This window comes from Cladophialophora immunda, assembly GCF_000835495.1.
Source record: "Cladophialophora immunda strain CBS 83496 unplaced genomic scaffold supercont1.1, whole genome shotgun sequence".
Lineage (NCBI taxonomy): Eukaryota > Fungi > Ascomycota > Eurotiomycetes > Chaetothyriales > Herpotrichiellaceae > Cladophialophora > Cladophialophora immunda.
Window position 1 is genome coordinate 2,757,101 of NW_015622541.1, and position 13,872 is coordinate 2,770,972.

The 13,872-nt window shown below is 52.4% G+C and overlaps 2 protein-coding genes across 2 annotated transcripts; both read left to right on the forward strand.

Moving 5' to 3' along the window:
- Positions 1-6: 6 nt before the first annotated feature.
- PV07_00823 (uncharacterized protein) lies at positions 7-843 on the forward strand (the record flags this gene model as incomplete). Its single annotated transcript, XM_016387309.1, has 1 exon — positions 7-843. One exon carries the CDS (start codon positions 7-9, stop codon positions 841-843), a length of 837 nt encoding a protein of 278 aa, XP_016254237.1.
- A 5,013-nt stretch (positions 844-5,856) lies between these two features.
- PV07_00824 (uncharacterized protein) lies at positions 5,857-8,368 on the forward strand (the record flags this gene model as incomplete). The annotated part of the gene is made up of 6 exons (XM_016387310.1): positions 5,857-6,384; positions 6,430-6,510; positions 6,563-7,179; positions 7,228-7,404; positions 7,456-8,067; positions 8,185-8,368. The coding sequence occupies 6 exons, from the start codon at positions 5,857-5,859 to the stop codon at positions 8,366-8,368; spliced, it is 2,199 nt and encodes a 732-aa protein (XP_016254238.1).
- Between the last annotated feature and the right edge of the window lie 5,504 nt (positions 8,369-13,872).

Below are 13,872 nucleotides of genomic sequence, written 5' to 3' on the forward strand. Positions count from 1 at the left end.
GACAAAATGCCAGGTTCGACTGACGGCGAGATCCCCCCGGTTGCAATCTCGTTCTCCCAGCGGCCGAACGGTACGATTGCAACGGTGACCGTCTCGAACCCGAGAAAGCTGAACAGCTTGAACACGACCGTCCTCGACGCCTTTCTCGCCTCTGTCCCCCCACTCGCGCAAAGATCCGATCTGCGTTGCGTCATCGTGACCGGCGGACCGTGCTCTGTTGGCCAGCAGGCATTTATCGGCGGCGCCGACATCTCGGAGATGAAGGACTTCCCCAACGCCGCAGCCGGCCGGACGTTCATCAACAAGCTGCATCTGGCCTGCAAGGCGCTGCGGGATTTGCCCGTGCCCGTCCTTGCCCGTGTCAATGGGCACGCCCTGGGCGGTGGGCTTGTCGTGATGGCGTCGGCCGACTTGCGCATTGCGACTTCGGACGCGCGCTTTGGCATGCCCGAGGTCCAACGGGGCGTGCCGAGCACCATTGAAGCGGCGATGCTGCCGCTGCAGATTGGCGCCGCGAGGGCGAGGAGGCTTTTACTCCTGGGCGACACGATCTCGGCGGGCGAGGCGGAGTCCTGGGGCTTGGTCAACCGGGTCGTTGACGCCGACCTGTTGGACGGGGCCGTGGAAGAGTGGGTGGACCGGTTGCTGATGAACGGGCCCGGGGCCTTGCGTATTCAGAAGAAGCTGTTTTCCATGTGGGAACGGGTCCCGCTGCGAGAAGCCATCGAGGCCGGAGTGTGGGAGTTCGGCACGCCTTTCGAGGCGGCCGGGTCTGAGGCAGAGGGCAGGCGGATGATGAATGAATTCGCGTCCCAGAACAGGCAGAGGAAAGGCAGACTTTGAATGGGAAAGGTTGCCCATCCTCGACGCCGACACCACGAAAAATCAATGCCCGAAAAAGAGCCTCAAGGGGTATACGACCGCCAGAGAGGTAGAATCTCTGCTAGGTGCTCTGGCTTTTTCGCTCAGAGATACTGGTTGTTTGTAAAAAGATATGTACTCTGTTATTGCACACAGCGATACCTCTATCCTTATTGACAACATTAGCCATATTTGACCTGGCGGAAACCTCGTCGCCATCTCGAAAACGCGTCAGACTGTGCTATGATTTCCGTTGGCGGTCCTCTAGGCGTTGAATAGTCTCCGCTTGCATGCACTATCGCTCGCAAGGGCGCAGTGGGACGAGTACACATTGACCCTGGCGGACTTCTGAAACCTGATACTACAGAAAAACGGGATGTTGGGCTTTACGTACGCCCCTGGAAATTCGACGTCTCTCTGGCTCATATGTGCCGACATCCCGTATGCATCTACTTGAGACAATCACGGCCAGTCGGGGTATGTGTAGAGCATGCTCTGCAGTCGCTCAATGCCCGAGTTCGGCCCGTCCGTCATAAAGTCCTCGAAGGAGAAGCCCAGACCGGAGGCGGCTTGGTCAAAGGGGTCACCCGCGAGCATCGCGGATAGCGCTGTGCTGCCCGTTCCCGCTTCGCCCGGGGCTAGCAAGTCGTTCGATCCTGGTGATGGAGCGGGCCAGATGGACGGACCGGCGTCGCCTTGACCGGGCAATTCTACACCTTCAGGGTGATGGGACCTTTCCACAGTGTCGTTCGTTTCCCCAGCCACCGAGTCGTCCATTGGGCTCGGGCTGGGAGACCCATGACTTTCGGCTGCTGACGAGATAAGATCTGGCGGGTTGTCGTACTGAGTGGGAAATCGACCACGGGACAGAAAGAAATCCAGCGTGTGGCTCATCTGGATGTACTTCTGTGGGTCGGAGGTCACGATGTCGATGCCACTCCCTCTCTTTGCAGGAGCTAATATCCCGGGAGGGCGGCTCAAGTCTCTGTGCCCTGTCGCGTTGTTTTCGGATCTGGATCTCGTGGTTGATGGCGAAGTAACATCTTCCAAGTCCATGTGACCTACGAGTTTTGACATGTTGTTGAGAGCCCTATCGGTACCCTCGTATCTCAGTTGGAGCACTCGGAGAAAATCTTGGTATATATTGGTCCCACGACTGCGGGTGTTCCTTTGCGTGCTTGCATGGCTGCTGAGATCCAGGTTGTAACAAATTGACGGCAGTGCTAGGAAAGCCACCCTCAACCACGGGTTAGTTTAGTGCAGATCGCTCCAGGAGGCACCTCGAAACTCACATGCTCACGGGAGAATAAGTCATCATGCCAGCATCTATTATCGCCCGTAGGCTCCGTGCAATGCCGCGGAGGGCATCCTGGAGCTCGTTCTTCGTCTGTAGTCGTTCAAAGTTGTATTGCGCAGACTTATTCAACGTAAGCATGATTCGATAATTGCACAAAGCCGCCTTTGCGGAACTGAAGCGTGGTTAGTCCCGAAGTGTCTGTAGCATGTAGAGAACTCTGCCTTACTGGAAGTAGATGGTGAGAAGACTCGTGTAGAGGGTGACAACACTAAAGGTTTTGTCGTGTTGGTCATGTGGTCCAATGTTGCTCGCTACTGCGTCATACCACTCGTTCAGCTCATCTGTATATGTGTAAATGCGTTTCAGAACATCGACACGATCTCCAGATACGTGGGTTCCATTGGCGGGATACAACAGTTGAAGGATGTCGGTGAGCACAGCACAAAGTCTGCAAAGTGCCGACAGAGATTGAAGTAGTTTCATCTTGGCCGGAATGCTGCGCACGAATGATCGCCCGATTTCGCTCTTCAAGTCATCGTCTGTCAACGATGGCCAGGCTTCGTCGAAAGATGACGAAAAAATAGATATGGGCCTGCGAAGCCCCAGTGACATGGTTCTGTCTCGGATTATGCAACTCCACCAGACGCGTTTGAGCTGATTGTGTCTAGCGAAATCAGGGCCTGCATATGTAGAGTATCGATCTGCGCCGTCCATTTTGGCAAGTTGAATGGCTATGCTCAACCAGTAGGTATTGATCTGTGGCTTGTTCAGTGGTACGTGGAATGTCATCAATAATGCTCCCTGAGCCTTCGCCAGGTCGCTTCTCTCTGTATCGAAATCATACAGTGCCTACGTAGACATAAGTCATACCGGTGGATTAAGAGGGATAGTTCATAACCTACCTTCACGCGGCGGTAGTAGACCGAGCGCGCCTCGCGTACACTGTGGAAGCCTAGATCCTGAATCGTCGACGAGTTTACAAACTTTGGTCCAAGTCAGCACCTTCTCTGAGCCACAACCCACCAAATGCGACTACTGAAACAGTCTCAGAAGAATAAGCGATAGGGCGGATAGATGAGGGACCAGGAAAAGACTCACACTGCATGCAACCAGCATCATTGCTTGAAAGACAAATAAAGAAACACTAGCAGTGTGATGAGCACCCGATTGACTGCTCAGATATGTCTCCCAGAACTTGCCCTCATCGATCATTGGTAAGTGTGGATGGAGATACAGAAAGTACGCCCGAACAAGCTCATCGAGGCAATTCTGCCCAGGTAGTTGGAAGCAGCCAATCTGGTCGAGATACTCGAAATCTTCGGGCGGTATGCGGGATACGAAATCAGTGTTTAGGAAGGGATAGCCTGCCGCAATTATGCGTTCTGTCGAAATCGATGGCCTTTCGAAGTTTTGTCCTGCATCTATCCCATGGTCAGGTGTTTGCGGAGGGCTTGTTGACTTCTCAGATGCCAAATATCTGGCTTGAAACGTCGGAATTTGAGGGATGCCAGTTTGTGGAGTAGTGCCAGATGGTGGAATATCCCTCATAGGCGCCGTGTTCTGCGTTGTTGGAAGTGCTTCAACCAACGTTTGCTCTGAAGGGAGCTGCAATCTCTCTCCCTCTAGGTGACAGAACTGTGGTGATCCTGCAGTTAGTTGCTGTCCACTGTCTGCATATACTTCGTCCTGGTGCGTGCTTCTATTCTGCGTAGCAAAATCATCGTGGCGCAAACCTTGGCTGCTGGGCTGTAGCGTGTGCAGCAACGCCTCGCTTGATATCCGACTATATGTGATCAACATCCCCGAGTCAATATACACGTGGAGGTGGGGAATAGCTCACTGCTTTCTTGATCTCCTTGGAATAGCGCATGGTTGTGCGTCAGCCCTACAGTTCGTGCAAGGCACTCCGTTTTGCGTGACGTCGCAGCGAACCTTTCGAATGCGGCAGTTTAGACAAGCTCTAGAGCTCCGTTTCCGTCTTTGAATGGGGGAGATGATATTCGAAGCACTCCAGCCAGGTTCGGCACTACCTGTATCCTGGAGCGCTGCCATCAGCGTGATAATCCTGCACTCTGGTCTTTGTAGAAGGATAAGAGCACTGCAGTCGGACAGTTGCTGCACGCTGAAATATGCTTCTTCGCGAACACTCAGGGGTGAATTTCAATGAATGAAAGCATTTGACGGGTTTGTATGTCAAGTCGGGGATCTCGAGTTTGTGAAGATTGGAGAAATGTGGTCAAATAGGGTAGGCAGTGGTGGTGGCGGTTGCTGTGGGTTCACCCCCTCAACGTTAGGGGTTTGCTTACCAGTAGCATCCCCGGGAGAGGGCCAACTTGGGTCCCTCAGTAGTTGGTTATTTGCGACTTCTAGCTCTAATGAAGGATCCTTATCCGAGAGAGAGTGGTATGCCAGCAAGCAGTTGCTGCAAACGGCATGGAATCATTCATCCCATCCACTCATCAGCGGTCAGTGGTTTAACCAGACGTTTTCTCTAGTGTCCGAACTCGGCTACGATAGGGACATCCATCGGGCTCGAGAGAAGAGTGACAGGGCGCCAGAAGAGCGCCCCCGCGCACCTTAGCCCGCAGAGAATAGGGGCATATACCACAACGCCGTGGGTTAGGATAGCATAAGCGGGACACAGCTCGAGATCACTGAGAGCAGGCTTTGGTTGTATATGCGTCGAGGAAAACATCAAATCCAAAGGTAAGGATTGTCTTTGGGTCTTTGAGCGCGACAAGATAACCCATGGACATGATCAAGACCGAATCCGGGAAAATGCTCAGGAGGCAATTCTGGGGGAGGATCCGGGACCGAGTACGAGGTACTCGAAAAGAGTGGTGCCCGCTTTTTCGAGGCATATCCACAGTATTGTCTAGACCCTTTGAGGAGGAGGAGGTGGGCTGATCACCACCACAACCGAGATATACCGAAAATTGCCGTGGCCGCCATCAATTTGGATCTCAGCTTGGGAGAGGCTTGAACCTGATGCAGGCCGAGACAATCCTATCCATCGCACAATTGCGTCCTGGTTCATGAGAAACCCTTGCACAAGCGACTCAACCATCCCATTTTTATTGCACAAAATGGGTGACCTCCTGGTGGTCCGATCTTTTGAGTCTGGACCGCGTAGTCCAATGTCAGGTATGCCCATTACAAGATGCTGATGATCCGTTTTGGTTCAGAGCAGAGGTAAGCTGGCTGCCCTCCATGTCTGAGCCCGTTCACCCCAGACGTGCCCTAGTCCGCCCATTTCTCTCCTCCCTTTTCTCCCCAGATCAAAACGAAACCCCCCTTTCTTCTGCTTTCAATTACCACACACTCCACATATGACACGACACCCCATCGATTTTGCTCATGGCAAGCAGTATCGATGGAAACGCAATTGTCCGTACCAGCGATTAGCTCTGTCCGCGATACCGATGCTCCAGCTCGGCTCCGTGGGTCGAGTATGTCGCGCCACAGATTGAAACGCGGCGGAGCAGCTTGCCTGCTCTGTCGAGGACGAAAGGTTCGATGTGATGCCACGCAGAATGGTGTCCCCTGCACCAACTGTAAGCTGGATGGCACACACTGTGTCGTAAAGTCCAGAGTAAAGAAGCTGTGAGTGATCCAACGCATAATGTCCCAAGACTACATGGATGTCAACATTCCGATTGACTTTTGATGTATGGTGCAGTGATGCCCACCCGAAGAAGATGGACTTCTCCACGTGCGATGTATACGCTGCACGCATACAGTCAGCAAAGGTGGTCGAACTGGAACAGTCAACAACTTTGGGGCTGAGCTCTGACAACCCAGACTGGAAGCTACCGGATGGACCGCGAATCACTGTACAGTCAAGAAGCGAGCTAAGCGCATCTCTGCTTGACTCCATGCCTCCATTCCACAATATACAGAACAGTTACACCACTCTAGGTCGGCGAGTGGACCGAACCCTCTGTGGGACGGATGTAATTTATTCATATTATCCATTCCTCTCAGCAGACGCTCTACCTCAGCTCATGTATGAGGATGTACAGTACCTGGAGAGGCTGGGATGTTATCGGGTACCGTCAAGGGCATTACTGGACGAGTTCGTCAAGGCCTACTTTCGCTACATCCATCCTCACCAGCCCATCTTGGACGAAGGTGATTTCTGGCGGGTCTACACTAGTCCCCCAACAGCACAACCCAGGACCATCTCCATCTTCGTCTTTCAAGCGATGCTATTTGCAGCCTGCAGTGTGAGTGTTCAGACCGATTGGGTAGTCTATCTGCTAATGTCATAGTTTGTCTCATTCTCTACAATTCATCAACTTGGGTTCGATGGCTTTCACGATGTTCGTGCCACATTTTACCGTCGAGCCAAGGTAAGAGACTTTCGCTGCATACCTTTGTGTAGACGACTAAGTGTGCTTATAGGCGCTCTTCCATATCGACTCATACAGAGATACGTTGTCTAGTGCTCAGGGCGCCCTACTGCTAACCCACTATGTCTCCTCTTCCGATGCTAAAGTGAACACCTACTGGTTAAGCAACGCCATATATCTAGCTAAATCAGTCAACATACATCGACGCGAGTCACGCGACAGTCTTAATAAAGCTACTGTCCAAGGATGGAGCCAATTCGAGAGGCTTTGGTGTTGTTGCTTGCTTCGAGACCGACTTCTGGCACTGGGACTCCGTAGGTCCATGCAGATTGACGCGGAGGACACAGTTCTTTCCGAAATTGAAGACATAGTTCTTCCTACCAAAGCCGAAGAGTCAATGGTGTACGACTCGACCACGAAGCTAGCGTTGACGAGGTCATTCTCCGCGCTTTGCAGTCTCGCCGCGCCGATAAAACGAACCTTAGGGATCCTATCACTCGATCCTCCATATTCAGACACCGAAGAGACAACAATGGCTAGCGACAAGATACAGGCTTGTTCTGAACGCCTCGATCACTGGTTTACGAAAAGCAAGGTCGACTGCAACGTCGATGGTTCTACAAACACAGCCCTCATCTTACACAAAAATATCATGTACATCTACTATCAGTAAGCGCGTCCGATTTGTTGTCTGTTCTATCTAACTTCAGTGCATAGTTCGGCTAAGGTGGCGCTTTGGAATCACGCAATGTATATTTCCGTCACACATGGATGTGCAATGCATATGGACCTTTCGGAGGGTCGGAGGGAAGTCGAAAGAGCAATACAAGGCATCGACGCAAGCTTGCAGCAGATTTCTGACCATGGCATGCTATCATTCATGCCCATTGCTATGTGAGTCCCGACAAATGCGAGATCTTGGCATTCATTGATAGAATCATCTAGTGTTGCACATATCGCCATTCCCTTGGTCCAACATATCTTGAACATCAAGGCGCATGGAAAACAGCACGTTGTCAGCTCCCAGAAGCGCCTGAGCGTCTATATTACCGCCCTCAGTGGTCTTAAAGAACGATATGAAGGAGTCGACCGAGTTTTGTGCCATATACGCCAGATCGTCATGTGTCTGGATGCGCATGAAATGCCTAGCTCGTTGTCGTCTGACAGCCAGTTACGCGGCGACTCCTCGTCGAATAACAGTGATAGAGTGGACAATCTCATACACTTGCCTCGGCTTTTCCTGCGAGAGATGATTGCCGTCCAATTGGCTTTAGCGAAAGGGCAGTACCCCGAGGAGCATGAATTGCATCCGCGGTTGGCCTCTCGGGCAGGAAGCGACGCTTATAGCACATGTACGTGCCTTTCGCATGAGAGCTGGAACCTGCCAGACTTGGGGGATGCCTTTGACTCTCTGATGGACATATTGTCTCCTGCTGGTTTGCCCGGGTCTCAGCAACCGGAAAACGTCTACGTGAATTGTGGGACCATGACAGAGAAACCGAACTCGCTGGCTATTGTTGGAGATTTCGACCATTTTCCTGAAGTTTTGAGCGATATGTAGTCTCTAAACGTGCCACGTGCCATCAATATTAAAAGGCGAGTGATCGCGTACAGTCTCACGAGAGCATGACATGCTATGGACGGGTGAGCCAAATGAGGCTGACAGACGAACAGAGAAGTTGAAAATTGGGTGAAACTGGAGAAATCATTTGTCGGGATCAAGCGCAGTATCAGGAATCTGGTCATCATGCATCCGATACCATTACATTTTGGAAGATCTGATGAGGACTACACCCAGGGACAGGGTCCAAAATCAGCATTGTCAATCATGATAGCGGTGTATCTGGGTTATATGTGAGCCTCTGCGCTGTTTTGGATCAAGACCAGAGCGATTGCGACCGAGTCGCAATCGCCAGACAGTCCTTTCAGCCCCCCCGCCCCCCCCTCCCCTTCTTTTTTTTTTGGCGAGAATTCACATAATGAATTCTACAGCCTAGCTTGCACAGTCTGGACCTTGGATCGCTCTCGCAGCTGCCTCCTCAAGATTTTCCCCGAGGGGTTTTTGGGAATCGCATCGACCCATTCCACCCCCGCCGTCAGCCATTTATACGCGACAGCCCGCTGCTTGACATAATCAAAAATCTCCTGCTCAGTAACCTGGACATCCGGCTGCCGTAGCACAAACGCACGTGGCCTTTCGTCGCCGTCGGTGGTGGGAACACCAATCACAGCTACGTCAGCGACGGCTGGGTGCTCCAGGATCAGAGCCTCGAGTTCGGCGGGTGCCACTTGGTTTGCTTTCACCTTGATCAGCTCCTTGATGCGGTCGACGATGAAAAAGCAGCCTTCATTGTCGACGTAGGCGATGTCTCCGGTCCTCAGCCAGCGCTCGCCGTCTGGGGAAAAAGCGTTCTTCGTCGCCGCGGGATTGCGCCAGTAGCCTTTCATGACATTGGGACCGCGACACCAGAGCTCGCCTGTGTGTTCGGGGCCGCGCTCGGTAATCTCACAAAAGGATTCATTGCCACTGGGGTCGGTTGTAATTCTCATGATCTTAGCCTCGCAATTGGCGTTGGGTTCGCCGACACCGAAGGACGTGGAAGTTTTGTTTGGATCCCACCCCAGCAAAGAGCAGGTCACTTCCGTCATTCCCCAACCTTGCTTCATATTGAATCTGCCACCGCACAACTTCTCTATCGCGCGGCAGACGTCGCTGCCGAGCGGGGCGGAACCACTGCCCATCGCCTCGACACAGCTCAGGTCGAATTTCTTGACAGCAGGATGCTTGGTGAGAGCCACAGCAATTGGCGGAACCAAAGCGAGGTCGGTGATCCTGAACCTTTCGACATTCGCCAACATCTCCACAAAGTCGAATTTCGGCATGATGAAGACGGGAATTTCCCGGAGAAGGGCACCTGCAATGTAGATTGTTTGGGCCATAGCATGATAGAAAGGCAAGAAACAGAGCCATTTTGTTCGAGCATTCCTTTCGGCATAGTCCGGGAAGAGCGTGGGGAGATGGTTGTACTGAAGTGTGTTGGCGATGTAGTTGTAGTGCGTCACCTCGACTCCTTTGGGCACCCCGGTCGTGCCTGAGGAGTAGTTGAGAGCGATAGTCTTGTGGCACTTTTCTCCCTGTGTACAGGTTAGTGAATCCTTTTCTCGGGACAACAGAGTGATAGGGTCTCAACTCACATCGAGCTCTTCCCACTGGAAGCCTTGGGCATCTTCTGCTGGCGCGATCAGGGCAGACCAGTACCTGCACCCTTTGAGATCCGACTGATCGCCTTTATCACCCAAGAAGACATTCTCGTTGTAGACGTACACTCGGCTCTTGTCCAGCCCAGCCTGTTTTGCCGCTTCAATCCCGGTGTCAATGGAAGCGTGTGAACAAAATAGATAAGTGGCCTCGGAATCTCGCAGTTGATTGCACAACTCTCGAGGAGTAAAGGTCGGATTTGCTCCGGTAAAGATTCCTCCCGCCATGACAATGCCCATAAATGCAACGGGCGTGGCAAGGGTGTTTCCAGAAAACACCAAGATTCGATCTCCGGGCTGGAAATTGGCGCTCTTTAGCAGACCCAACGCCACGCGCTGCGACCAGAGACGGAACGTTTTGCGGGTGAGAAAGAGCTCCTCTGGCCTCGTGGCATCGATGTAGGCCTTCTTGTCACTCAGGTCCTTGTGAGGGGACCCGAACAAGAACGTTGGAAAAGAACATTGCGGCAGCGGAATGGACCAGCGAGATCTGTACGGCATGTTTTCTTTTGAAATGCCTTTTGCCTCTGTTTGTCGTTACTCTTGAGCTACCAGCTGAGCCAGACCAAGTAATCTGGGCAAAAGTCGTTCGGATTGTTCGCAGAATCTCGCTAAGTATCTTGACAGGACAGGAGCCGAGGTCTATTTGTGGAAGCGAGGGCGGCGGTCAAGATTGACTGCAAGAATGCAGCTTGGGAACGCGGTCTTTGTGCAGGATATCCGGTTTCCTGGACTGGCACGAGCACGCGCTGTTGAACCTATTAGACCCCGTGTTCTTGTGATGTCTGCTCTGAACAGGAATCATACCTGTCGGCGTCCACATCTGACCTCGCAGCTTCGACTCCGCACTGAGCCAAGAAAGAGGGAGCGGAGTCGCTTCTCCTCTTGCGGGATGCCATCGTGCCGGACAGGGTTCCACATCAGCACCAACCGGTCTATACCGAAAACAGCCGAAAAATACCGGTGCAGCCTTGTCTCACTCCCCAAACGCCCTGTCTTATGCACTTGTCCCCACGATCAATTCAATACTTGCCCAGGTTTTTATATCGGGGGGCTCCCACATGGGGTTCCCCAGATTTCGAGTCCTCCAGCCCTTCTCACCCAACCTTGTTCTCTGATTTGGCTTCTAAGCACCCTCCAGTCAAGGCATCCATCATGTCGCAACCTGTTTCAACGGAACCTACCCTAGAGAGCCATGCAGCCTCGAAGGAATCGATTGCAGAGCATTACGAAATTGAGAAAGAAAAGGACGCTGCGGACAACGTCCATGTCCACAATGAGTTTGCCTACAAGGGCGACGACTCCGACGGCAAGGTTGCATGGACACTCCGTCATTGCGTGGCTGCAGTTTCTCTGGGCATGTTATACGCGGGTTAGTTTGTTCACATCTGTTTAGGATCACTGTCTCACACCAGCAAACTCAGGGTCACAGATCATGCTGTATTTCGTTGGAGGGTGCCTTTCCTTCATGGAAGCCGATCTAGGAGCCGAGAAAGTGGGAAGTTGGCTTCCCGTGTCCAACACATTGGCCATTACCGCCGTTGCACCATTTGTCGGGTACCTGCAAGATCTACTTGGTCGTCGCAATATCACACTGGCTGGCTCCGTTGTCATCATGGTAGGAATTGCATTGATCGGCAGTGCCCACTCCTTCGGACAGGCTGTGACAGGAATGACCCTGTCCGGCGCGGGTGCGGGCGTCTGCGAGCTGACCGCTCTAGCTGGGTATGTCAATCGTCATCCTATGCTTTGATTTGCAGAGCGCTGACCCAAACAGCTTGTCGGACATTGTGCCCGTACGTCAGCGTGGCATTGCATTGGCACTTATGACTGCGTCAATTCTTCCATTTACGCCCTACGTTATGTATAGGTAAGGCACCAATGCATCCTGCTTCGTGTCTGTTGAGTACTAACCATCTATAGTCAGTTACTTTCGACATACGTGACATGGAGATGGACACAATGGATAGCTTTGTGAGTCGCTGACTCCACCATGGAGCAACGAGGCTAACATTAACAAGGATCTGGAACGGCATCGTCTTCCTAGGTCTGCTGACAACTTACTTTCCCAAATCACATCCTCGCCTGCAAGGGATGTCTAGAGGACAGATCCTGGCGCGCATTGACTATATTGGAGCGTTTCTGTCCATTGTCGGCATCACTCTCTTGTAAGTGCGTCTGAGCTGCTTGGTTCATGCCGCTGATCGAAACAGCCTCGTTGCCCTCCAATCCGGCGGGTACACTCATCCTTGGGAGAGCGGCTATGTCCTCGCACAGCTATTGATCGGCATCCTCCTTGTGATCGCCTGGGTGATCTGGGAGTGGAAATTCGCTCCGCACCCCATGATCCCACGCGAGCTCTACCAAGGACAACGAATTGTAGGACTTACTTTCCTTGTCGCTTTTATCGCCGGCTTCGACTTCTATTCTCTGATCAACTTCTTCCCAATCTCGTTCTCAACCCTGTGGAGTCCAGATCCAGTTCAAGTTGGGTTGAAGGGCCTGGGCTATGGCATTTCCACCACCGCAGGTGCTGTCTTCTGGAATGCCCTGCTGTCGACGAAGATACCTGCCAAGTATATTCTCATGATCTCTTCAATCATGATGAGTAGGTTGAATCGGATCCACTCTTGCATTGTGATCAATCTGACTCGCTCTTCTAGCTGCTTTCATCGGCGGACTTGTTGCTACCACGCCAGAAACCCCGCAGCTAGCAGTGGCCCTCGGAACGATAGCTAGCTTTGGAGTCGGTGGCATCCTGGTTCCAGCTGCTACCGTTGCTTTGATCGTTGTCCCGGACTCCCTGCTCGCAACTACCGCAGCCCTGTCGTTGTCAATCCGTACCGTCGGAGGCTCGATCGGCTTCACGATTTACTACAACATATTCGTGAACAAGCTCAACAAGCAGCTCCCAGAGAATGTCGCCAAGTACGCCATCCAAGCGGGTTTACCGGTGTCAAATGCCAACGACTTCGTTACTACGTTTCTCACCGCCCCAGCGAACATCACCCAAGCGCCTGGATACTCCCCCCAGGCTCTAGCTGGTGCTGAGTTGGGGACCCGATGGGCTTACGCCGAGTCTCTCAAATGGGTATGGGTCACTAGTATTCCTTTTGGCGTCTTGGCCATTATCACCTGCTTCTTCATCCCAAGCATCCGAAAGTATCAGACGAACAGAGTTGCCGTCGCGTTGTGATGGGGCAGGATGAGGCTGGGGAGGGCATTGCAGACACTCCAGGCTTGGTATCTGCGTCGAAAAAGTTCTGGTAGATCTCTCGTGGGAAAACCCCTGTTAACTGCGAGTCTCCTGCCGAGTTCGTGCTCCCACGGTTCTACGTTTACTTCTGCAGATGTCAAGATTGTAGTTAATGCCTCGCGTTCGAATGATTTACCAGTACAATTTCTGCGATGAAATGACCCATGTCTGATTTTCAAGTTCTTTTCCGGGAGAAGTCTCATGATTTGGGCGTTGGACCCTAAGTAGCTGAGGTGGAACTCCTTGAAATCTGGGCTACTCTGGTACTGGGTAATTGAACGGCTCACTGATGGTCTTTTCCTACTACGTGGTTGCGCGCCTAGAAGTATCTTCAATCTAGGAAAGCTGTTGAGGTCATGACTAATAAAGGAACTTCCTTCCTCTGATCACTGTCGGCATTATAAAGACTGTTATTTAATTATGGTCCATATTTCAAGCTCGCAATGGAAATGTGGCAACATATTCGGGCCCCTGTAGGGGTCGAGGAGGACCACAAATTCGTTGTTGCTTAGCCCTTGCTCGGTCCGTGGCAAGAAAAACACCGCTAGGTACAAGAGAAACTATTCGCATCATCGACATCTCCAGTTCCGTCATACGTGAGGAGCTTGGGGTACGGGCACAAATTTCGCGTCACGTTGCTGGAGGGGGAGATCGAAATAGCCGCCTGCAACGTGTCAGGGATCTTGTGAGACTCAACCCAGCTCACGAGCGCCGCAAGAGGATCGGTCGGCACCGGCCCTATACCGCCACCACAATGCGAGACTCCCGGAGCGAAGAAGACTCGATGAAAGTCGCTCAGTTGGGACTGAGTAAGAGCCATCTCGCGTGAGAGTGCCGAGCGGTACAAC